The sequence below is a fragment of the Gopherus flavomarginatus genome, chromosome 8 (genome assembly GCF_025201925.1).
Source record: "Gopherus flavomarginatus isolate rGopFla2 chromosome 8, rGopFla2.mat.asm, whole genome shotgun sequence".
Classification (NCBI taxonomy): Eukaryota; Metazoa; Chordata; order Testudines; family Testudinidae; genus Gopherus; species Gopherus flavomarginatus.
This window is the reverse complement of record NC_066624.1, coordinates 42,606,738-42,632,169: the sequence shown is the minus strand read 5'-3', so window position 1 is coordinate 42,632,169 and position 25,432 is coordinate 42,606,738. Positions and strand designations below refer to the sequence as shown.

The 25,432-nt window shown below is 45.8% G+C and overlaps 1 protein-coding gene across 6 annotated transcripts in view; it reads left to right on the top strand.

Annotated features, from left to right (window-relative positions):
* ARHGAP36 (Rho GTPase activating protein 36) overlaps positions 1-25,432 on the top strand; it is a 70,863-nt gene that overhangs the window by 13,086 nt on the left and 32,345 nt on the right. For 4 of the 6 annotated variants that reach the window (XM_050964346.1, XM_050964345.1, XM_050964343.1 and 1 more), the window contains exons 2-5: positions 3,219-3,375; positions 16,296-16,358; positions 22,476-22,732; positions 25,176-25,371. In XM_050964346.1, the coding sequence (XP_050820303.1) occupies positions 3,261-3,375; positions 16,296-16,358; positions 22,476-22,732; positions 25,176-25,371 (631 nt within the window). In that variant the 5' untranslated portion in view covers positions 3,219-3,260. Of the gene's footprint in view, positions 1-3,218; positions 3,376-7,724; positions 7,838-16,295; positions 16,359-22,475; positions 22,733-25,175; positions 25,372-25,432 lie in introns of those variants that run through there. The other 2 variants (XM_050964347.1, XM_050964348.1) reach the window with 2 other exon arrangements.

Below are 25,432 nucleotides of genomic sequence, written 5' to 3'. Positions count from 1 at the left end.
CTCTGACTCCCATTTTACAGATGGGAAACTGAGGCACAGAGAAGTGCTGCTCCCCCATCCTGTGGTTTAGTTACAGTGGAATAAGGATATTGGCTGTGCTTTGAAATGTTTGCGGGGTATAGTTGCTAACAGGGCCAATGAGAGAAATCTTATCCGTGGTCTGTCACAAAACCTTATAACAGGTTGTTACAGTAACTGTCAGCAGGTAAGAGCAGGCTGGTGTGTCTCCTCCTCTACCCTCTGCCCACCATTCACCTCCAACATTTCTGCCACCTCCTCCCATTCCTGTCCCACGAAGCCATTGGCTGGCCCTGCAGAACCCATTACCAGGTAGAAGTTGCTCCTTGCTGTCTCCTGCCATGTGCTGCTGTGTACAATATTGCAGGCAGCAGCTCACTGGAGGCCTGCACCCTACCGTGGGTATGTAGCCAGAGCTGCACGCTGGGCCACTCAATCCCATTACGCGTCTTCATCCTTCACTCCTGCCTCTGCTTCTGTCACACTTCCCCAGCTATGGCCCTAGCCCCTGCCCCCAACCTGCTCCCCTTCAAACTGGGTCCCCTCCCCCACTCCACACAGGGGGATGTGTATCTTAACTATTCATTTTCTGGATTTCAGGTGTTTAAATTTTTTACCTTCATTCCCTGCACCCCAGATCCCAGCTCACATGGAGGGGAAGGGAGAGGGGCTGAGACAAGACAAGCAGGATCCCTAAGATCCCAGAGCACGCAATGAGTGGAGGATGGCTCAGACCCTACAGAAGGATAGACTCTCCCTGAACCCAGCACACACATATAAGGGGCAAATTCAGGGCTGATAGGGCCCCCTCTCCTAAATCTCCAACTTCCTCTGCTACCTCAAATTCACAGCCTCTCCCATCTTCTCCCCTTCCCCTTCCCTGAGCCCCCAACCCCTCTTCCCACCCCCACCACACATTCTCATTATCCACCTCCTCATAATACCCCTTCCCTCACTTCAGACTGTGACCAAATGCACCCATGCATTCACACCCTACACACCATTGTAATAATCTCTACCCAGGTGCCAGCAAACTTCACTGGCAATTACCTGTCCAGTGGCCATTCTTTGGCAAGGAAGGGGGCAGGAAAATATTGAGGTGTATTTTAGCAAACAATAGCATGGAACCTCTTTAACCAGGAGATGCCATAGGAAGGAACTTTATGTAGGGGTAAACCTCAGGAAAATGCATTTCAAAGTGGGACTGGACTATAAAATCGAGGGGCAAAATATCATTGGGATTCCCTCTCTCTCTCTTGCTCACTCTTTCACCTGAGAAGACAAAGGAAAAAGCCCTTTGGGGGCAGATCCTGATTTAAGAATTTGGTCAGGTATGTTGCTGGAAATATGTGATAAGAATTTTACTTTGAATCAAGTCTCGTTTGTTAAATTTAGTTACTAGAAAGCATTTATCTTTATTTTTTTTGTAACTGTTTCTGACTTTAATGCCTTGTACTCATTTAAAATCTATGTCTTTGTAGTTCAATAACCTTGTTTTATTCCTTAATTGAAACTAATCCAGCATTGTGAATTGTTTGGGTAACTCCATTTAAAGTAGCAGACTGTTGTATATTCTTCCCTTACAGGGGCAATGGGCCTAAAATATCTAAACTCTCCAGGAGAGGGCTGGACAATGCAGGACACATGTTTTGAGGGGAAATTCAGGACTGGGAGTGCATTGGGGTCACCCTGCAAGTGGTAACCAAGGCTGGTGGAAGCCAGAGTATGACCAGTGTATTGCAGACAGGCTGCTGGAGTCAGAGTTGCTGGACCAGGGCTGTGGCTGTTCACAGACACTCAGGATGTGACCTGTCAGCTAGCAAGCTGTTTGTGAGTGGCCCAGGTTGGGAGCTATGCAGCAAAGCACTGTGAGGCACCCCAGGTTTCAGGGCAGGTGGTGACACAATACCTAGTTAGTCTGGATTGCATCCCTGAATGAGAGACAAACCCAAACCCTTCTTCCCCTATTCCCACCTGTTCTTGCATCCCTGATCACCTTCCCCACCCAGGGAGCATGTGCTTATGTAGTTTGTTTTCAAAACAGTTTTAACATTTTCTGAATGTTCTGCTGTATTTAGATTACACTTCCCCAAAATAATAATTAAAAAAAAAACCTTGGTGGAGGCAGATTGGCGCAATATGCTTACTCTTTTACTTCAGAATTCTGCCCAAACTGGATTTGGACTTACAGTGCCAGTGCTCAGATTCAATGAGCCGAATATAGCTCCTGTTACACAGAAGTCGTTTCCAGATGGCTAGCCTCTCTCTCTGCACATGCTCAGTGTAATCTGTTAGACATACGAATAGGCAAATGAGCCTTCCCAAGTATCTAAATGGAGAAGCAAACTCTTTTAATCTGATTTCCTCAAAGGGGCTTGTGGTGGCCAGGCACTCTGGTGGGGTAACCCTTGAGCAATGGAGACCCTGATGTGAAGATCTGAGCCCTGGTTTGCTCACTATCTGTGAGCAAAAAGGGTTATCAGAATCTGTCAACTTTTTAAAAAAAAGTTTTATCCTGGGTGCTGTATTTTGGGAACCCCTTGGTTAAATGCCCCCAAATTTGGAGCACTGCCCTTACCTTGCACCTTGGTGAGGCATCCCAGATTTCAAGGCAATTTGATAACTGTACAGATTTTAGAGCATTTAGAACAGAAAGCTGGTTTTGACCTTAACTACAGCAGACCTGTTTCTTTGCTATAATGAAAAACAATAATGGCACTTACAAATAAAACAACACACTGCCAAAAAGAAGACAGTCCACTGCATATGCTTCTTCCCTTGGGAAGAGGATGACAGAACAACCAACATGTGAGAGATGAAGAGTCACATATCTTAATGCGCTGCTGGAAGGTGCTCAATCTATGGTATAAAAACGTGTATAGAAGAGAACTAAACTAGCCCTCTGCTGTGCTCAGGATCAGGAATGCACAGCTTAGCTGGACCCAGAGATCTGGGCTTGTACTGTAGTGATACATGTGCCCCAGAAGCCAGAGTTAAGGCTGGCTGCAGAACCTCAGCTGGCCTTCCACACTTCTGAGTGCTTCTCTTTGCAACCTGAACATCATTAATGCATTTTTTTGGTGTAATTGGGGGTAGTTGGGGTCGAAAGTTTCTATACAGTTGTCAGATTTTTACCACTCCTCTCCCAGGCAAAACAGTTTCGATTTCCCATCTTCCATGTTTTCTCATTTATATTTCAGGGGAATTTTACCAAAGCTTCTATTTTGGGACAGAGAGTCAAAATGCAGCCTGTGCCCCTGCATAGCCTCTCCGAGCTGGAGAGAGCCTGTCTGCAAGAAATCGCTTTTTACCAGCTGCAAAAAAAGAACATGATCAGTGGTATCAGCCTTTCTAAAGGTAAGGAGAGGAGACATGCCTTATCTAAGGGCAATGGACTCCATCAGTGGTTCTCAACCAGGGCTCCGGGGCCACAAGCAGGTTTTAGGGGGTCCACCAAGCAGGGCTGGCATTAAGCTTACTGGGACCCAGGGCAGAAAGCCGAAGCCCCACTGCATGGGGCTGAAGCCCAGGGCCCCGAGCCCTGCCATACAGGGCTGAAGCCAAAGCCTAAGCAATTTAGCTTTGTGAGTCCCCCGTGGCATGGGGCACTGAGCAATTTCCCTGCTTGCTACTCACTAATGTGTGCCCTGGCTTTTATATGCAGAAAAACAATTGTTGTGGCACAGGTGGGCCATGGAGTTTTTATAGCGTGTTGGTGTGGCCTCAGAAAGAAAAAGATCGAGAACCCCTGGACTATATAACTCTAGTCATTGTCATTATCTATTACGGCTGCTGTTTTTAATAATAACGATAATATATTGGTTGACATTTTGGACATCTCTGCACAATTGTTTCTTGGTTTTGAACCCAACTGTTACTGTTTTGGGTCACAGTCATCCGCACTGCATCAGCCCTGCTAATAGTACTTGCACTTCCTTTGGAGCATGGGAACATGACCTTGCCTGTTCTCTGCCTATGACATGATCCCTTTAATCTCACACAGATGTAAAAACTTCTGGCAGATTCTTCAAATGGGAACAAATTAATCCATGTTGGATGGGACAGATTCTCTCTGCTCTGCTTTGGAGAATCCTGGCGTTCAGCACAGAGTCTTGGTTCTAGGAGATTGATGCTTAGTTAGACTTATTAAAATACACAACTAGGAAATGTCACTAATACGATCTGACAGAGAAATATAGCAGATCCACAGAGACAGTTTCTCTGCATCTTGGCATAAATAGGAGCTGCCAGACTAAATGAGACCAGACCAGGGCTCCAGCTACTCAAGTGTCCTGCCTCTGACAGCGGCCAGTGAAAACTGCTGCAGAGCAAGGTTCACCAAACTCTATGGTGGCAGCTGTGGAATAGTCTGGTTGCTGGGAAAGTTTCTTCTTCACCTCATCAATTAGAGTTTGGTCGATGCGCTGAAGCGGGAGGGCTTAAAGCCCTTCCAAAGCATTTGGTTATTTATTTCAAACCCTGCTGTTCTTCGCCAATAAATAGCCAGTCCTGCTGAGAACCTTACTAAGATCCTGGCCTTAATGGTATCTTGTGGCAGTGAGTCCCATATGATATTTCTGCATTGTGTGAAAAAATATTTCTTTGTATCAGTTTGGAATCTGCTGCCTTTCATTCATGGCATCCCCTCGTTCTTGTGGCAGGAAAGCAGGAGTGAGGTGCACACACACAAAAAAAGCAACATTAGAAACACTGAGCCTTAAGGTGGCTCTGAGTAACCACACAGTCGCTTTGATAAGGGTACATGAAAACTCCGTGAGCACAAAAGAAACCAGGAATGATGATTTGTGGAATACATAACCAAATTTTTTGTTAATTTAATTTTTATAGGTACCACTGGATATATATTAATAGTTCGACTAGGGAGTGTAGTTACTACATATGCTTGTAGAACCGTTTGATCTTTATTTAGGGTAAAATTTACCAATTTTTACCACACCATTAATTGCTTCTCCCTTTCTGTAACATTTTCCCACAGCAACTTTTTTATTTCCAAAGGCAAATTTCCTTGCATGCCTTCCTGAATTATTTGAATAACTTAACAACTGACTTATTTCCTGGGCCTGTGTACAGGATACATTTTTTTGTATTGTATCCATAGTCCCTGCTAAAAGTAACAGATTCTTTTTTCCATGCTGTTGCCATACTGGCAGTATTTTAGAAAATAATTGTTGCCCCATTTCTAATTTTGACAAGGATACACTGATGGGCTTTTCCAATTCTTGTATTTTAGCTGTAACATAACTTCATTTGTTTGCAATTACCTCTATGTTAGTAGCATCCAGTACTTCAACTCCTAATCCAGTTCTACCCAAAGCAGTTTAATACACTTCTTGGGAGCCTTTTTTTTAGGCTACCCACCCCTCTTGGCTGCCAGGCAAATCCAATAACCTTTAGTAATTTACACTGAGATAGTATTAGGACAGCTATACCTTCACTGTACCTTTATGCTGTTGCACTAGTTACCCATGTCTGGCAAAAAGTGTCTGAATCTTTCATTCAAAGTAGCAAAACTGACAAATGGATTTTAGTGGCATTATTTAAAACAAAACAAAACAAAACCAATTCACCTTAAACCTCCAAACGAGGAGTGTTGATTTAGGTCCTTAAAACCTCTCATATTTACACTCTATCTATCTATCTACACACAGAGATACATACATATTCTTCTGTTTAACATCTTTTACACTGCTTTAATCTTTACACAGCTGTACATAGATTACATTTGTATACATTTGGGGGCAGTTAAGTTCCAACAGAAACCCCTTATGTTCTTTTAGCGAATTTTACTAAATTGTTTATAGTCAAATGATTTAAATCAGATTGTCTCTTTGCCTGACTTATTTACAGACAGTCCTTTGGAAAAGGGCCCGTTTTCCCTTCAGAATGGTTGCAAAGAAACCAAGAATACTTTTCTTATAACACTTCTCCTTTTTAACATTTTCACAACATTCAACTGCTTCATTCCCTCCAGCCTCTGCAGAGTTAACTTCTCACTCTCTTTCCTTAAATCACTTGCTTATTTCCCAAAATGACACCTTCATTAGCTCAGATTTCACCATTTCAAGTATTGTCCTTGCTGAACCGTCCTTTCCTATGGGCACAAGCTTTGTCCCACGACCCATTTAGCAAGGAGGGTGGGTGCCTCAACTAGCCTCCACCCCTCCTGGTCCCTTTTCTTCATTTCCTTTTTCTCTTGTTGTTCTGGGGCGATCATTCTGCCAGATAGATAGCGAACCTTTCTGACAGAAGACACAGGTACTCTGCTGTTATTTACTGTGTTAGACTCTATCACAGGGGTGGGCAAACTTTTTGGCCTGAGGGCCACATTGGGGTTCTGAAACTGTATGGAAGGCCGGGTAGTGAAGGCTTTGCCTCCCTAAACAGCATGGCCCCCACCCCCTATCCACACTTCCCATCCCCTGAATGCTCCCTTCAGAACTGCCGAGCCATCCAATCCTCACTGCTCCTTGTCCCCTGACTCCCCCTCCTGGGAACCCTCACCATCCCCCTGGGACCCTACCCCGATACAACCCCCCTTCTCTCTGTCCCCTGACTGCCCTGACCCCTATCCACACCACCATCCCCGACAGGCTTTCCAGGACTCCAACGCCTATCCAGTCCCCCTTGCTCCCTGTCTCCTGACTGCCCCCCGGAACCCCCTGCCTCTTATCCAACCGCACTGCTCCCCGCCCCCTTACCATGCTGCTCAGAGGACCAGGACTGGCAGCTGCACTGCCTAGCTGGAGCCAGCCACGCTGCTGTGCTGCCTGGCAGGAGCTCGCAGCCCCTCCGCCCAGAGCACTGGTGGCATGACAAGATGAGGCTGTGGGGGAGGGGGAACAGCAGAGGAGGGGCTAGGGGCTAGCCTTCCTGACTGGGAGCTCAAGGGCCGGGCAGGAAGGTCCTGTGGGTCAGATGTGGCCTGCAGGCCATAGTTTGCCCACCTTTGCTCTACCAGTTCAGAACAAAAGACTTTAGGCTGCCTGCATTCTCCACCAAATTTGTTACCTGCACACATTAGGGCACGCCACCTTTTTCCAGTTCGTAGGGCTCCAGGCATAACCCGGTTAATTTAGGCACCTCCACCTTTTCCCAATTCGTAGGGCTCCAGGCAAAAAGCACCTACCCTTACCCAATCCGTAGGGCTTAGGGCCACCCGTACCCAATTTGTAGGGCTCAAGGTGTAACCTGGTCAATTTAAGTACTCACACCCTTTCCCCAATACATAGGGCTCTGGGTGTAGGTGTGCAGGACCTTTTACCAGTGAAAGAGCCTTACACCGTAATATACTACATAATCTCTATTTATTTAACAATCACCAAAAAACAGACAGCACATGCTACACATACACTGCTCATTGCTACCAATAAGACAGATGAACTTTTCTTGATGGCCAGTCAGAATCAGGTCCATCTGGGGGACTCTAGTTTCTGCCCAGTATCCTTGGCAGAGTGTTAAAATCTGGCAGCTCTGATCTTTGGGGCTGTGTCCTAGAGTTGGTGCCCAAAGAACTTCCTTTTGGACCCCAGTTTATATAGTGAAATTAGAGTCCTTTTTAGCTGTACCTGAACCAGTCATTTTACTGAAATCTATCTAACCAATCCTAATATATTGTAACATAATTCTTTGATCAATTATATCCCACTACCCTAATTAACTTACACCTAATAACATTAATTATACAGCAGACAGAAACCATTAAAGAACCAGAAAGAGACCATACAGGCAAACAATAGGGAAGTGGGGAACACAATGACAAAACAATAAAGAAATGAGGATTTCACAACCACAGCTATTGGTAAGTGATTTCTTGACAGACAGAATGCTATCAAACTAAGTTTTCTTTCACTATCTTAAAATCTGTTTCTTTATCTAGTAATAGTGGTTGCTATTAGGGCCGGTGTGACGTTGCACTCTATATGAAAATATGCTAATGAGTATGAATATAATGTAACTGGAATATGCTTCATGCAAAAGGTCTCTTGTAAGGTATCATTACAAAGCTTATAATCTACTGAGTGTGGTCATCCTATCTGTATAAATGTATTATTCTTGTATCTGAAACTAGAAATATGAAATATAACTCTGAGGGCCTATTGTAATTATGCAAAGCGTGGGCCATTAATGGTGGTTTGGAATCTTGATGGCTCCCATTAACCAGGACAATTGATTGTAGATGGCTCTGTTTGCTTGTGTCTTCCTGTACACGTGTGTGCTGGCAAGTGGGCAATGAAGTCTTACAGTGACGTGATCATGTCACCTGAACTGGAATCCATCTTTAACCTGGTGCTTTTCCATTTAGAAGGAGAGGTGGGAACCCAGAGAGGGACAAAGGATTCCTGCCTTATGTAAAAGATATATAAGTGGGTGGAACAGAACAAAGGGGGCGGCAATCATGAGAAATCCCCTAGCTACCACTCAAGCTGGAACAAGAACTGTACCAGGGGAAAGGATTGTGCCCAGACTAGGAAAGTGTCAAGTCTGTGATAGAAGCTTATTGAAACATCTCTGAGGGCATGGCTTACAGCATGCTAAGAGGTTCAAGGAAATTGTAGTTCCAGACTTTCTGAGAAGGTTCCACAATATTCTTCAAAGGTCCAGAACATTCTAGAGGTTAATGAAAAATGAATCCACATATGGAATACCTGGAAGATTTTACTTAAAATATTCTATTTTCCCTCTTATTGCTAACAACAAAAACAGCACCCCTAGCTCAGCTTCCCTCAATCCCGGCAGCCCAGGTGGTCGTCTGGGTAGCCTGCCCCTAAATCTGGCCCTTATCCGTCATATCATCTACAAAAGAGTAAAACAAGAAACTTCCCCTCTAAACAACTCTGTACAGCTAAAGGAAGAAAATAAGGAGAAGTGTTACACTGGGAGCCTTGACTTGGGAAGTTTCAGACACTCCTTTGGCTGTGTGCATAATAAAAGATTAACAATGAGACTCAGCAGCAATAACTGGATGCAAAGCTCCAAACCTGGCTGTTCATGTTGTAACAGTAAACCAGAGTTTTTTCTTTAACTGGGCCCCAATCACTCCCCCTTTATTGACACAAGGAGGTACAGGATAGATGGAAGAACCAGGAAACTGGCCCCAGAGGGAGGAGCAGGGTGGGTTGGCGGGGATGTGGTGAATGGAATATGAATAGCTTTCTACTTGTTTCCCTCTCACTTTGAGCTGGGTTCAAAAGTCTAGGAGTTCCTCTTAAATCTAACACACATCACAGAATCAAGCACCCCCTGAGAAATCTGGGGTTGAGCTGCAAGCGGCCCATGGGCTGCAGGTGGAGAACCACTGCTCTGACCCTTCGTCAGTCCCTGCTGAGAGCTTCTTGCGGAAGCTCAATCTTATCCCCTGCTGTCAGCTCTTAGCCTTTTGTTCTGAAACTGTTCTTTGCTCAGCTGCCCTCCTGGGAGGCGAAGGGGGAAATCTTTCCCCTTGGTCACTGATTGCTAGGTGTAAGTGATCTGGTCACCGGGTCCTCTCATTGTCTCTTTGGGATTCAGCATCGATATAGGTTGTTTTTAACAGGTGCCAGTCAGTTCCTTAACAACCCATTCGTTGCACCCCCAAACAGCCAGGTGCCACCCCCGTCATGTCTCCTGTGCTGCCCCAAGAGCAGATTTAACCCTTCTCCCAACTGGATAGCAATGCAAAGCACAGAAGGAAGCCGAGGCGCACACAGGATTCAAAAGAATATTATAAAAATTCCCGCTTTGTCACACCACTCAGCTCAGAGTTTGTGTTCAGTTCTGGTAAATCCTTGATGTATCACTTGGAGGATGTGTGGGTAGAAAGCTTATGGAACTTGTCAAAGTTAGAATCAGGACTCACAATTTGTCAGACCACTCTGTTTTATTAGCACAGCGCTCTGCCAATAACATTCAGAATATGTGAGTGCCCATGCAAGGCTCAAACAGTCTTATTTATACAGATAAAAGAGCGGGAATTAGACAAAGGGACAAAGATACCAAAACAGTAAAATTCACCTGGGGCACAGCATGCATATCCTATTTCCTTACTAACTGTTATCGATCTAAGGCTAATGCTTCACCAATTGCCCTTAAACGGTGCAATTGTTCTATGTTAATGTCTGTATTCCTGACACCTGGTTGCAACATTCCAACATCTTTGCTTAAAGATACAGACAAAATTTCTTTAATCCTTTCTATTTTCACAATATAATTAATTTTACTTTCACAATCCCTCCTTTTGGTCAAGCGCACGCCATGACCAACAATTACTGGGTTCCACAAATTAACCGTTCCTTATCTCTTTGTTCATCAGTGATATTAAAAATCATCATATTAGCACTCTGTTTTGGGGCAGCCATCTGGGTGACACAATTCTGGATACAACAGGAGATTAACTGAAAGCATACAAAAATCACTAAGATTCCAAACAGGATAGTTAGCGCTCCCTGAAACAACCAGTTTCCTATGCCAGAGAAATTGAACAGGTTACTTAGCCACTTCCATAAAGAACTCAGCTCTTCATGAGGAAGATATGCGATTTGTTCTAAGTGGCTATAGCGATCTATTACCTCATTGGTATTGTATAAACATACAACATTGTTTTCCAGTGAGAGCACAGGTCCCTCCTTTGGCTGCCAGCACTATGTCCAATGCCTGACGGTTCTGGAGGGCCACCTGTCCGATCGCCCCTGTTTCTTTGGCCAGGGCTCTTAAACTTTCTCTGGTTTTATTTGCCATTATTTAACTACTTAGGAGCCTTTTTTTGCCTGGTGTATTGCTCCCCCAAGTGGGATAAAGGAACTGCCAATAGCCTCTTCCAGGTGTCATGACTGTTCCATATTGTGTTAAACGGACAAGGTCCTCCAGTGAGGTCTGGGGAATTGAGTGGGATAGCCAGGACAGGAACACCAGTTTGAGAGTGGGCTGGGATGTGGCTGCAGACCCACCATTTAGAAATAATAAGGGTCTGAGCTATCCACACTTGCTGCTGGATAAAAGAATTGTCATTGTGGACTCCCCAGACCTTAAGATACCAGCAGCCGAAGAACAGGCACCACCAGAAGTGCATGTTGGAGGCAAGGCCCTTCTGGTTCTGACAACCTCAACTGAGGGAACTGCAGTCACAGTTTTATGTCCACCAGACAGCAGGCACTAGGCTCACTACTGCTTCTTCTTGGGCCTTGCTTTATGTAGTCATCTGCTTCTGGCAACCCTTACGAGAGCGTAGATTGTAAGGTATTGCAGGCTGTTCCTCTACGTCTTCTTCTGGAGTCAAAAAAATTGACTCTGCGTGGTCCTGAGGTGGTGGTTGGTTCACTGGGGGTGGTGCATTCTTACACTGCGAAGCATGTATCCACTCTGAGATGCCAGACAGTTTAACAGCTGTCCCTTGACTCTGGCTGTAACAATGGCCTTCACACCTTGTCTTTTCCTGATGCATACATTCCTCATTCACACAAACAGATTGAGAATACAAACAGTAGTATTTTATATAGAACAAAAGAAAGCATTGCAAATTAAACGTTGCTAAGTTTTACAATTGATAACTAAGACAATTTACATTGAGACCCAGGCCTTCAATGTTTCTCTAATTTATTTAACACAGACACAATAGAGAATCCTATCTCTTACTACCTAAATCTTAAAACAAAGAGTTAGAGAGGGCCCAATTTGTAATGCATATGGGAAAACAGAATCTTATAGTCCCAGGGGGTCAGTTCTTTCTGCTATTTAAAAAAAAAATGGCTAGCAGGATGAAATCAAATTATACTTTAGTTCTTATGGGACATTATAAAATCCTGCTCCTACATATCCCCCTTTTGACACTAAGATTATTAATCGCCAGTGTCACTTCTTATTTAGTCCATGTAATAGAAAATACTGGGAGGTGATTTGGGCCTGTGGCTTTAGCTTTACATACATTTGTTTTATCCACCAGCACATTTTAAACATTTCAATTAAACACATACAATTTAAAACCAAAAACAATTAGAGGTAGTAACATTAGTATGCCAGTAGTTGTGGGAGACCATCCAGAAAATATGTTATACCAATGGTAAGCTGTTATGCTTTTCTGCAGTGGCAATTCTTAACATGTCCCCATTTGCGTGTATAATATGAATAGTCCAGTTTTCAACATTTGTTTTTATTTTATTTTTATTTTCTTAGGAACTATGTTACCTTTTAACCTTTTAACAGATGATTGGTAACTGTTTGCCATTCAATGCCAAGATTGATAGAGAACTCAGCTAAATCAGTGCTTACAGTAAGCTGAGACTCTTTTGTTGTTGTTGTGGCAAATAGTAAATGTGATTATTGGTAAACACAGTACTTACATTACATTTACATTTGTCTTCTGGTGGGTTGCTAACACTTTTTAAACACTTTTCCCCAAGAATTAACACATACACATAGTCCATTATACAGTACTTTGGATTATCTGAAAGACAAAAAGAACAGTTTTCTACCCCTTTTGGGGTTGCATTGATTATTGCTTAAAGATTCCATTCTTTTACAAATACCCTTCCTGACTGCAGGCAAAACAGAGGAATTACCCCATATTTTCCTGTGTTTTTATTTATTTATTTATTTTTATAGGCAGGCCAGGTTTTAATGGCTTCTACATTTTAAGGGTTATGCAAAAATTATTTCACTGTTTAGTTATTAAATTCATGAGGTGGTATACCTCAAGTTTTGCCTCTTATATAGCAGACCAAGTTTGTAATGTTTTTTCTGCTGTGTTAAGCTTTAAGTTTATTCACAGGTAATAGCTGAGAAGCATCATTACCATATTACTTTAAAGGATTTTTCCAAAAATCATACACACTACAAGTTGTTACAGGGGTACTCACTAACATTAAAGTTATTTTAATGTTTAATATTAACAGTAACATTAGCATCAAATGTATTAAAGGTATCTTGTTATACCATGCCTTTTATGTAGGCAGTTTGTTTGCTGACCAGGTATGTTCTTTATTTGCAGCTTCGTTTGTGCTGGCAGTTCTCACCTTTCTTTATCAGTTAGGTAATTTGCATCAACACAGGCTAGGCTTTTGGATTCAAAGCCATCAGCAGAGCTCAGAGACTCTGTCTTAACACACAGGGATCTGAAAAAGAAAACACAGCCTATTGCGGCTCTTTTTGGAGCCCTAATAGGATTTTAATTCAGCAGCATGTTTCATTTGCATTTTTTTTTTTTACATCCCTTTCTACAATATACGCTGCACATGTCCTACGGAAAATGCACATTCTTTCTATACTATAACTTTTCAAAAACATTAGCCATATTAATTTTTACATAAGGTATAACTGTTTGTTTTGTTTTTTACAGAGTTTTCATGTACTTTTATTAAAGTGACAGTCTGATTACACAGAGTCATTTTAAGGCTCAGTGTTTTTAACATTGCTTCTTTTTGTTTTGTGCACCTCACCTCTGCTGTTGCTTCAGAGGGTCACTGTTAATTTCTTATTCTGTCATTACAGCTTTTATCTGCTATTGTTACAAAAAAAACAAGCCAAACAAACAAAAAGACTCCAGAATCTCTACCTATTCTCCTGATTCTGACTGCCCTATTGCAGCCATGACTTGGTCTTTATTTAAAAACATTTTAATTTTTGTAAAGAATCAAGTTACCCCTTAAGGGTTAAATGCTAAATCCCAAAGCCAAACAACACTAATTACCTGTGTCTTGCAAAAAGGTCTGTCAGTTTTGCAACTTTGAATTAAAGAGTCAAATGAATTTTTAGTGGCATTAAAAACAAAAACAAAATCAGTTTATCTTACACCTACAAAACAGTAGTTTTACAAACCAGATGTGTTGGTTTAGATTCTTAGAACTTTACATATTTTCACAGACAAATAGATACATACACATTTTCTTTTCCTTAACATTTTTTTTACACTGCTTTGTTTTTGCATAGCTGTATATATATATATATATATATATATATATATATATATATATATATATATATATATATGGATTATTTACAGGCACTCTTCTGGAAAAGGGCCCATTTTCCCTTCAGAATGGCTGCAAAGAAACCAAGAATTCTCTCTCTTTAACATGGTCCTTTTTAACATTTTCCACAAAATTTAACTGCTTAATTCTCTCCAGCCTCTATAGAGTCAATTTTTACTCTCTTTCCTTAAATCACTTGTTTATGTCCCAAAATGACACCTTTATCACCTCAGATTTCACCATTTTAAGTATTGTTCCAGGGGTTCATGCCTGCACTTACTACTTTTCTTACTCCTGACACTATTCCCTTAGGGCTTTCAACCTGTTTCTTTATCTGTTGCTTGCCTGCTTGTCTGGGCCCGATCCTGCTTTTATTTTTTTTAACCATTTGTGAGTGATATTGTGGTCATTTCACAATTTTGAAAGAAATGTTCAAGGAAAGGGACCAGGAAGGGTGGGGGCTAGTTGAGGAGCTCCCCCGGCCCCCAGCCTTGCTGAATTGGTAGTGGGACACTATAAAGAATCAGTTTCTGAGGCAGACAACAAAGGGGAACAGAACAAGGGACTTTTTGTCCTTTTTACAATGAGATGGGAGTATGAAGGGGATTGGATCGATCCGGGGTTTGGAGAACGGGGTAAAGGGGAGCGCTCGGTCTAGTGGTGGGAGAGGAGGCTTTTAATAAAGCTTTTAACTTATTATTTGAATAAGTGAGAGAGGCCAGTTTTGATTTTGTCCACCTATGATTTGCCTCTTCCCACCACTGCATGAAACAATTAACCTCTCCTTTAGCCAATTTAGTTTTAGGTTGGCCGAGTTTGTCTTTTAAGACGTCCACTCAGTCTTTGTTCCAAGATTTTAACAGTGGCCACTGAGTTTTGGGATCCCTCTGAGTTAGCCTAGACCATTTTCCCAGAGTCTGGACCCTTTTTACAGGAGTCTGGACCCATCCTAAATACATAAAATGAGCCGGCGTCCATTTAGGGAACTGTCCCGACTTAGCCGTCTGGTTACCAGTACAGGAGGACTTTCACACACCAATCACACAAGAAGGAAATTCGGGTTCGTCAGAGCGATGCCTGCTGCAACACACAAAAGGAGCCCACAGGCTACTGCCTCAATTGCCGTTGCTTTCACACTAAGGGTTTTACCCAAGGTGTGGTGCGGCTGCAGTTGTGCAGATTTCACTCACTCAGACCGCGGGGACAGGAACCCCTTGGTCGGCCGATCCCCAGACAGAGACGGCACCCAGATTCAAACACTCCACAAGAGGACAGATAGACACAGAGACAGGACAGTCCTCAGTCCAGATAAAACACAGAAATAATTACCTGAACAGATTCCTGATGTCAGATCCCGGGATCCCTACCAGAACAGAGTGGGAACCAACAGGTTCGATGGCGTAGACCTCACTGTGGCTGTGCGCCTTTCCGCTCTAGTGGGGGACCGCTTGGGCCAAACGCCCAGGTGCCGGCTGCCACGGTCATCCTACAAAAACAGTCAGGAATCACACAGCCTCAGTGAAGACGGTTGCCATCTCGGTGGAACCTCCAAATTGTCAAAGTTAGAATCAGGACTCACAATTTGTCAGACCACTCTGTTTTATTAGCACAGCGCTCTGCCAATAACATTCAGAATATGTGAGCGCCCATGCAAGGCTCAAACAGTCTTATTCATACAGATAAAAGAGCGGGAATTAGACAAAGGGACAAAGATACCAAAACAGTAAAATTCACCTGGGGCACAGCATGCATATCCTATTTCCTTACTAACTGTTACCTATCTAAGGCTAATGCTTCACCAATTGCCCTTAAACGGTGCAATTGTTCTATGTTAATGTCTGTATTCCTGACACCTGGTTGCAACATTCCAACATCTTTGCTTAAAGATACAGACAACTTTTCTTTAATCCTTTCTATTTTCACAATATAATTCATTCTACTTTCACAAACTGATCTCTCTCTGCAGCTGCTCTTCCTCCTGTTCACCACCAGATGTGGCAGGGAGCGCTCTACCACAGGGCTTATCATTAAGGCACTTGATCTTTATAACAAAAAGAGACAATAATGAAGAGTGGCTGCAGGGAAGAGTGGGATGGGGGATGGGATTTCTGATAGGTCCTGGTGAAGTGCAACCCCTACTCCTCTTATATTTGGACACTTGAACAGAACCCTGTAGTAGCTCTTTTGCTGAGTACGGTGGCTTTATGCTGTGAGAGGGGATAGCCCAGGGGTAGAAGGGCTATGGATGTATTTGGACAGGCCGTGTATTGAAGATGACCTAATGACATGCAGACTCTTCTCACCCCTTCCCCCCACCAGCTGGACCCAAACGCAACAAATTCATCAGAAGGAAACTGGAGAACTCCTCCAAGGAGAAGAAAGGTGAGTGAATTCCACATTTCAGTCTGGCATTGTGCGCTTCAAAGCCATCATGATCTTTAAAAATAAGCTAAGCCAAGGCACCCTATCTACCTGCATTCCATTGTGAATTTCTCCTTTGTGGCATGTTAGTGCCCCCCTCCTTCAGCGTGTGCATGTGCATGTATAAGTATATGATCATAGGTGCGTATGTGTGGGTATGAGGGAGTGCTGGTATGTGAACATGTTACTTCCCAGGGAGCCTGTTCTAGAGTCTCTCCTGCAATGGATTCCCCTTGAGGAGACTGTTGTACAATCCAGGTGCTCCAGCTGTTAAGAACTTTCACCTAAACATTCCTTCTTTCACTTCAGGCACTCGCTTCTTGTCCTGCCTCCAACCAAGCTTGCATACCACTGCACGCACACTGACATATACACCCATCACTCTAGTACAGGGGTGGCCAACCTGAGCCTGGGAAGGAGCCAGAATTTGCCAGTGTACATTGCCAAAGAGCCACAGTGATACGTCAGCAGCCCTCCCAGCAGCTCCCACCACCTTCTTCCAGCTTCTCCCACCCACCAGCAGCCCCATCAATCAGCACCTCCCTGCACCTCCCAATCAACTGTTGTGTGGCGTGCAGGAGGCTCTGGGGTGGAGGGAGGAGGATCGAGGGCACGGCAAGCTCGGGGAGGGGGCGGGAAGGGATGGAGTGGGGGCAGTGCCTGTGGCAGAGCCAGGGGTTGAGCAGTGAGCACTCCCCGGCACATTGGAAAGTTGGTGCCTGTAGCTCCAGCACCAGAGTTGGCACCTATACAAAGAGCCACATATTAACTTCTGAAGAGCTACATGTGGCTCGAGAGTCACAGGCTGGCCACCCCTGCTCTAGTATATGAGCGCTTCCCTTGGAAAATCAACAGCAGTGGCACAGGCCCTAGGGGACTCCATAGAGTTTCTGGCCCATCTCCTTTTTCAGAATTGGTGGAGTGGCTCTGCTTGGGATAGGGTTTTGGTCTTTGGTTTGTGTTTGTCTTTTTATGGGTTTTGACTGTGAGGGACATTTGTTTATTTTATTTTTGTGTGTGAATAAAAAGACAGACCATTCTTACAGGAATTCTTATAGGAATCACCTGGAAATCAAAGATTCCTCCTGCCCCAAACCGTTTTCTGGAAGGTGTCTGTAAATGGGTTTCCTCTATGGGCAGGGTCATAAATACAATATTTCCAGGTTCCCTACTGATATACCGAAAGCTTTGTATTCTTAGCACCGCCCTGTGCTCTTCTTGCCCTGCCAGAAGCAGTGGCGGCTCCAGGCACCAGCACTCCAAGTGTGTGCCTGGGGCGGCAAGCCGCGGGGGGTGCCCTGCCAGTTCCTGTGAGGGCGGCAGTCAGGCAGCCTTCAGTGGTATGCCTGCGGGAGGTCCCCGGTCCCACAGATTTGGCGGCTTGCCTGCAGGAGGTCTGTCCGCCAGTCCCGCGGATTTGGTGGCAATTCGGCGGCGGGTACGCTGAAGCCACGGGACCAGCTGACCTCCCGCAGGCGTGCCGCCAAATCCACGGGACCGGGGACCTCCCACAGGCATGCTGCTAAAGGCAGCCTGCCTGCATTGCTTGGGGTGGCAAAAAAGCTAGAGCTGCCCTGGCCAGAAGGCAAGAGTTCATTGCCAACACTCAAATGTTGCAAAAGCCAGGAAATGTGGAATTTCCCTTCAAGATTATCAAGACTAAACAAATCATAGATAATAGAACAATAGGAACAGAGATAAGGAGATTCTTCCTACACAACACAAGCGCACAACCTTAATTCTACCCTTGTGGGGATGGCAAGAGGAACTAGGAATACAGTTACCTTAGCCCTCCCCAACCAAATATGCCATTTTTCTCTGTGCCCAGCATAACTTTAGGACTGCTACTTCTATGTGCCAACAGATCCCCTCTGTGCTCCAGGTAGCACCATGGATCCAGGCTGGGGGCAGAGATCACACTGAAGAAAAAGGCTTGGGAAGGCGACGGAACTGTGATCTCTCCCTGAGGAGCTCCTTAAGGCAGGGACTACAGGGGCAGAATTAAAGTTGCATGGCTGTTCTGTGTGGGAGATGTGTTCTGAATTGTGTCTGTCCTGGCTTTGCAGCATTTGTCTTTGGGAATTCAACACTTCCATTTGGAAAGGGCCCAGGGAGCAGGATAAAGTGAATCACCTGGAATCTGCATGCCAGCTTACCTATGGGTTTTGCACACGAAATTTCCCTTGGATTCTGAGAAAGTGCAGTAGTGAGGATGGCATGACTGAGAGGCGTTTGGGGAAGGGGCTTCCCGGGTGTTCCTCAGGTATAACCCCTGCCCAGTCCCTCCAGGCCCTCAAAGAGCTGGAGGGGAAAACTGACTGGCTGTGAGCTGTTCAGCTAGTGGCTGGAAGCAGCACTTGGATGACAGGGAAGCCCCAGGGTTCCTACTGCACATTGGGCTCAGCGTGAGGGGAATGGCCTCTGAACTCTCCATTTTCCCAAGAGCAGGGGATGGTGATTTGCAGAGCCTCTTCCCCAAATTTTCTTGGTTCTTGCTCCCAATGTGCAGAAACCCCACCCTTCCCGACAACCAGCCCCTCCCTTCACACACTGCTGAATCACCCCATGGCCCCAGCTCCAATGGCTCTGACCCCAACATCTCACCTCACATCCTTAGCATCAGCTGCTGTGCCACAAGGCAGCCAGACCCTGGCAAACTCTACAACAGAGCTCCCTTCTGTTTTTGAGCAGCCTGCCCCTCTATCTCCACACACAGCTTGGCAGCTGACCTTAGGGTGACCTGATGTCCTGATTTCATAGAAGCAGTCCCAATTTTTGGGTCTTTTTCTTATATAGGCTCCTATTACCCCCCACCCCATCCCAATTTTTCACACTTGCTGTCTGGTCACCCAAGCTGACCTTGTTATAGTGCCAGTCCCCCTCTTGGAAAACATTTCCAGTTGAGATTCAGGAGACCAAGAGTCTGTAGGGAAGGCTGTCCCCTGCTGCTTTTTCCTCACCTGTTGGAGCTTTTTTAAAGGTTTAGACCAGTTTCTTGTTTAAAAGAGAGCTCTTCCAAGTGCTCTAAAATCTGCAAACTTACAATGATTGTCTTGAAATTTGCTGTGCCTGATGGGAGTGTAGGGCAGGGTTAGTGATCCAAATGTGGGGTCATAGAGAGTTTCCGAGACACAGCCCTCAGAAAAAACCAAAATAACACAACCCCCAAAAAACAGAAAAACACCAGCATTTCATTAAATTCATAGATTCTAGCAAGTTAGTTTGAAGTTTGAAACCCACCCGTGGAAGAAATTGGAGAATGAACTGTAAATATTTGTGGGAAAAAATGCTCCATCATTTTTTTTAAAGAAATGTATCCTGGGTACAGCAGCCTACTCAGAAGGTGTTGGAACTGTTTTTGAAAAGAAAAGAATGACACATGTAAATGGCCACTGGGAGGGGAGGGTAATTAAAGGTGCAAAAGTAGGTGGGAAGGGAGCTTGGGTCTTCCCAGTGATTGATGTGTAATTGGAATGGATAGCAGTGGAGGGCAGAGAGTTTGGGGTGCAGGTAAGAGAGACAGGAGGGGTTGGGGGAGAGGGAGAAGACAGAGGGGCTTAGAGACTGTGAGAGGTAGCGGAGGAAGTTGGGGGTTTAGAAGGTTACCTTGGGCAAGTCACTGAACCCCTCTGTGTCTGTTTCTCATCTATAAAATGGGGATCATTATGTAAACATTCTTTGAGATCTACTGGTGAAAACATGATATCAAAACGGTGTCTTTGGATTATTACCTAGTGTGACAAAGTTCCTCTTCTACCTTGGTGGGTCCTGAGCTTATTGGCAGATTTGCTCACCTCAGTGATCTTCCCCACAGTCTGGGTCAACTCCTCCTGTGTCTGATCAGGACTTGGGAGGTTTGGGGGGAACCCGGGCCCACTCTCTACTCCAGGTTCCAGCCCAGGGCCCTGTGGATTGCAGCTGTCTATAGTGCCTCCTGTAACAGCTGCATGACAGCTACAACTCCCTGGGCATTTCCCCATGGCCTCCTCCAAACACCTTCTTTCTCCTCACCAGAGAACCTTCCTCCTGGTGTCTGATAATGCTTGTCCTCCTTAGTCCTCCAGCAGCACATCCTCACACTCTCAGCTCCTTGTGCCTCTTGCTCCCAGCTCCTCTCACACACTTCCTCTCCTCTGGCTCCCCCTCACCTGACTGGAGTGAGCTCCTTTTTAAACCCAGGTGCCCTGATTAGCCTGCCTTGATTGGCTGCAGGTGATTTAATCAGCCTGTCTGCCTTAATTGGTTCTAGCAGGTTCCTGATTACTCTAGTGCAGCTCCTGCTCTGGTCACTCAGGGACCAGAAAACTACTCATCCAGTGACCAGTATATTTGCCCTCTACCAGACTCCTGTACCCCACTGGCCTGGGCCTGTCACACTAGCCAAGGAGAGAATGACAATGGTTTAAATTACAAATCTGTCTGTCTCTGGTTTAAAAAACTGGGCAAGTAAATGGCAAAAAATGTTGTTAACCTAGAGTGAAGGTTGTCTGGTGATACTTCACGCCCTTCCAGAACATTGAGCTCAGCAAAACTCTAACTTCTAACATCCAGGAAATACAGAGTTAAGGGAAACGCCCACACAATCATGACTTCACCTCTTTGAGTGATGCCCTAGTATGCCCATAACACACACACTCCCACTCTGCCTTGTCATTGTATTGGACAGACGCTACTTGCACTTGCATTGCGCTCAAACATTGAGTCTACTCCCTGACACCACACTTGTAAAATTTCACAGCCCCTTCACACAGGATGTCACCTAACCCTGTACTGTCCCCTCTCCATGATTAGACCCAGCCTGCTTTTATATCCCACCTCATGACTGACAATTCCCAGGGCAAGACCACCCCAGTGCCCTGTTCCAGACCAACCTCCATTGATATGGTGCAGACTGGAACCTCAAGGTCTATGTGCACCTCCTTCCTTTGATCACACACATACGGTGGTCTCAGACACAGATCTCCTCATGTCACAGTCACAGCTCTCCCAAGCTGCTCCAGTTTATTCCTCCACCATTCAGAACCACTACACCCAGCACACTGAATGCAGCTGCAGTGGATTTAGGTATTTCCTAGTGGCTATTGCCAGCTTGGGATGGGGGGCAGGGTTAAGGCTCTGTGGGCATTCACCTTAACTCAGTTTTGCTGAACTTGCATTCCATCACCTGGCAACCTTAACACTGTGTTAACAAAGTGTTTTGCTATTCCGTTGGCTTTAAGGCCAAAAGAGGCCATTAGATGGTTTAGTCTGATCTCCTACATAGCAGAAGCCTTTAAATTTCACCCAGTTAACCCTGTACAGAGCCCAAGTAATTTGTGTTGCACTGTGTACTAGAAAAGCATCCAGGATTTGAAGATGTCAAGAGGTCGGGTGTTCAGAACTGAAGTTAGATTTTCCAATGTGCCCAGCACCCAATGCACTGACCTCTCTTGGAAATCTGGCCTATCATGGTACTAGACTCTCAAAGTTTATCTAAATAAAATGTTTCTGGGCCTCATGAGGGCAAGAAAAATCTTGAACACATGGCCAGTGTTACCGATGCAGCGACGTCTGCCTGAGTCAGTCACTCTGAGCGGGGAGTTGCCCTGTTGCATTGCCATAGGGTGTTGACTCTGAGCCCATCTGACTGGAGGATGCTCCCATCACCACCATCCCAGTATGTGGGTTCACCCTATCGTGGTTCTTCTGTGTTGGTAGGATTCCCTCCCCACAGCCCTCTGCTTTGTGAGTAGGAGTTGAACTCTTGTTCATTCAGAAAAGAGTCTGACTCACTTGCAGGCAGGGAGCTGTGGCCTGGAGGTGGGGGAGACCCCTGGCTGTTTAAAGAGGAGTGGTGGTGAGCAGCCCGCAGCTCAGCTGAGGGTTCTTTAGTGTTTGGCTCCTGCCACTGCCCCTTGAATAGGGTGGGACAATGGGAACCCCAGATTGCCTGACTCTGCTTTTGTTGCTGCAGAATGTAGTTCTGCTGTGCTGCAGAGTGCCCAGGCTCCTGGCTGGAGGATGGGACTGCTGCTACGTCTCTGTCTTGTTTCTGTCTGCCTACAGGTCACAGTCCCTAACTGTCTCGTGTTGTTACAGACTGTTGTCCCCAGGCCTTTGGAATCCCGCTCTCCCAAGTCATTGCCAATGACTGGACACACAAGCAAATGCAGGAAGCAGTGAAAGGCAGCCGCAGAGACTGCCTGGAGGTGGAAGAGACAGTGGCTAAATTTCGAGCTCAGATTCAGAAGAAATCCCCTTTTGTCGGAGGCTGCGTGCTGGGGCTCAGTGGAGAGTTTGCCAATGAGCCGCTCTCTCCTACTTTCCTGCACACTGTGTACCGGAGCCACCGAAGGGTATGGCTGCAAAACAGGTTGTGTGAGAACTAAACTGTGTGCTGGGAGCAAGCTGCCATCAGGCCGGGCAGGAGGGGGGGGGCGTGGCACCCCAACCACCTGAGGCTGTTTCCCAGGAGCTCTGGTTACAAGGTTAAGTTGTGCTGGCTTGGCCCTCTGGCTGCCTTCAGCTTTGGGTTGGCTTCTGTTGGGGAAACTGAGGGGCTTCCAGCAGAATCAAGTCATGTGGGCTACTGTGCAAACACAGAATATAAAACAGTCCCTGCTCTAAGCAGTTTGCACTGTAAGAATAAGACAAGCGACAACACTGGATTCAGATGAGGGAGGAGAAGGAAACTGGCACAAACCTGTTCAGCATGGGAGAATGCATGAAGGTGCTTCTTTGAAAATGTAACATGAGGGCGATGGAAGCTGGCATCATGGGTCAGTGATAGGGGGAGTCAATCTCTTGGTCAGATCTGAGCAAAGACAGGTGAGTGAGGGTAGGCCATGCAAAGAGAGGGGTGACATGATAAAGTGACAAGCCAGGTCTTTGCAATAGCACTCTGAATGGAGACTGGATTTATGGAAGCCAGAGAAGAGGATGTTTCAGTGGTTGAGACACAAGATGATGAAGGTCTGAACAGGGGTTTTAGCTGTGGATGGAGAGGAAAGGTGGCTCTGAGAACTGCAGAAAGCTCTGGTAAATTTTAGATACGGCTTGGATGCGAGACTTGACAGGGGGCCATGTCAAAAATGACACCTAGGGTATGAATCTGAGTGACAAGAAGGATGGTGGTGTTGGGAGAGGAGCAACAGGGAAGGACTCAGAGAGCAAGATTATGGGATCTGTTCTGACCGTCTGAGCTTGAACTGATGGATGAATGTCCATGAGGAGGTGTCAGAGAAACAGGCTGAGCGCGCGGTTTGGACAGACACAGACAGGTCTGGAGTAGAGAGGTAGATCTGTGCACCATCAGTACAGAGATGGTAGCTGCATTAGTGTTTGGTGATGAGATTACCCAGAGATAAAATGCAGAAGAAGAGCAGGGGATCCAAGCTCTGAGGAGCGTCCCCTGGACAACATGTTGAGAAGCGATTGGAGAGGCTGGAGGGGCCACACAGAGCATGGAGTCCTGAAAGCTGAGGGAAGACGAGATTTCAATGAGAAGAGCATGGTCAGTGGTGTCAGAGGTGGTCACCAGGCCGAAGAGGACAAGGATTCACTCAGCCTGTTGTGAAGGTGCAAGTTTTTCTGCCTGCTCTGCTGGGCTGAGACAGGGAGTACAGCTGGGCAAGGAAGCATGTTCTGTTCCATGCAGGATGCTGATATCTTTAGTTTTGTTCTGATTGGGAGCCAAAACCAAACATTTTGAAATTCTCTGCAAAGTAAGCAGAGCCCCAAGACTTTTTGTATGTTTGGCTGCTCCAGAGCAGCAGATCCTGGACCCTGGCCTGATCTTGGTCAGGCTGTCTAGGCACTACTGTAATGTGAATAACTAAATCCAGCACATTGTACTGCCAGGAGATCACTTAATATATCAGGCGAATCTGGTAACTAGCTCGCTTTCCTACTGTCCCTGCTCCTGACGAAGCCAGTGTGTTACCACGTTGGCTGGTGCCTCAAGCCCAAGGTGATGGAGATGGGCCTCCAGGGGGCAGCACCCAGCCTGAAAGGCATTTTCTGATCCTGCTGCTGCATGGGGGTGGGCAAGGACAGGCAGACAGCGCACTGTCCTGTCAGAGCTTCTATGGGTCTGAGGCAGAGGGAGCAACTATTACCTTGTCGTCATCCTGGAAAATTAAAATGGGGGAATATGGGAGCCAGCATCAGCCAGCAGCTCCCACAAGGACTCCAGGCCATTGAGCCTCTCCAGAAGATACTCCAGCCAAGCGGGAAAGGCAGAGCAGGGTAGGGTGAGAGGGAAGTAACTCTTGGCTCTATGGAAAATTTCACTCTGAACAGGAGTTTTGCTGGAGTTTGGTTGGAATTTAGGCTGAGGCACCAGCAGCTCTGGCAGCAGTAGGGGTGTGTGTAGAAGGGGAAATTCCAGCAGTGGCAGTGTGTATAAACAAGGGTTTGTCTGCACAGCCACTGGCAATGTTCTTCCCAGTGTGGATAGATGGACACCTGCTAGCTGTGTTCGAGCTAGCACACTGAAAATAACAGTGTGGCTGCAGCAGCACCGGCTAGCCACCCAAGTATGTGCCTGGGGGCTGGATGGGCTTGTACTCAGAGTGCCTGGGATGGGAAAGCTCCCTCTGGCTTCTCACTTCCCTTGCTCATCCTGGGGTCACCCATACCTGGACTCTGCCTTTTGTTGGCCAGGGTATGGAGTCTTGTGAGGGTTCATTTTAGTGCCGAGGTTCTGGGATTTGTGGGGGCACCGGGGGGCACCGGGGGCTTATGAACTGAGGGCTCCAGCACCTTGCTCACCCAAGTCACCTCTGTGTCTGATTTCAGGGGGGAGTGTCTGTGGACTCCATCACTGATTTGGGTGACAACACCTCCAGGCTGCTGGAAGCTCTGCAGCTGTCACATCCCAATGAGCTGGGTCTCAGGAGAACCTTGGAGAGGAACAAGATGTTGAGCCTCAATCCCATCTACAGGCAGGTCCCGCGTGTTGTGGACAGATGTTGCCAGCACATTGAGGCATATGGTAAAGAAGCTTTTCCCTCTAACCAAAGAGATTTCTTGAGAATAATGAAATGACATCACGC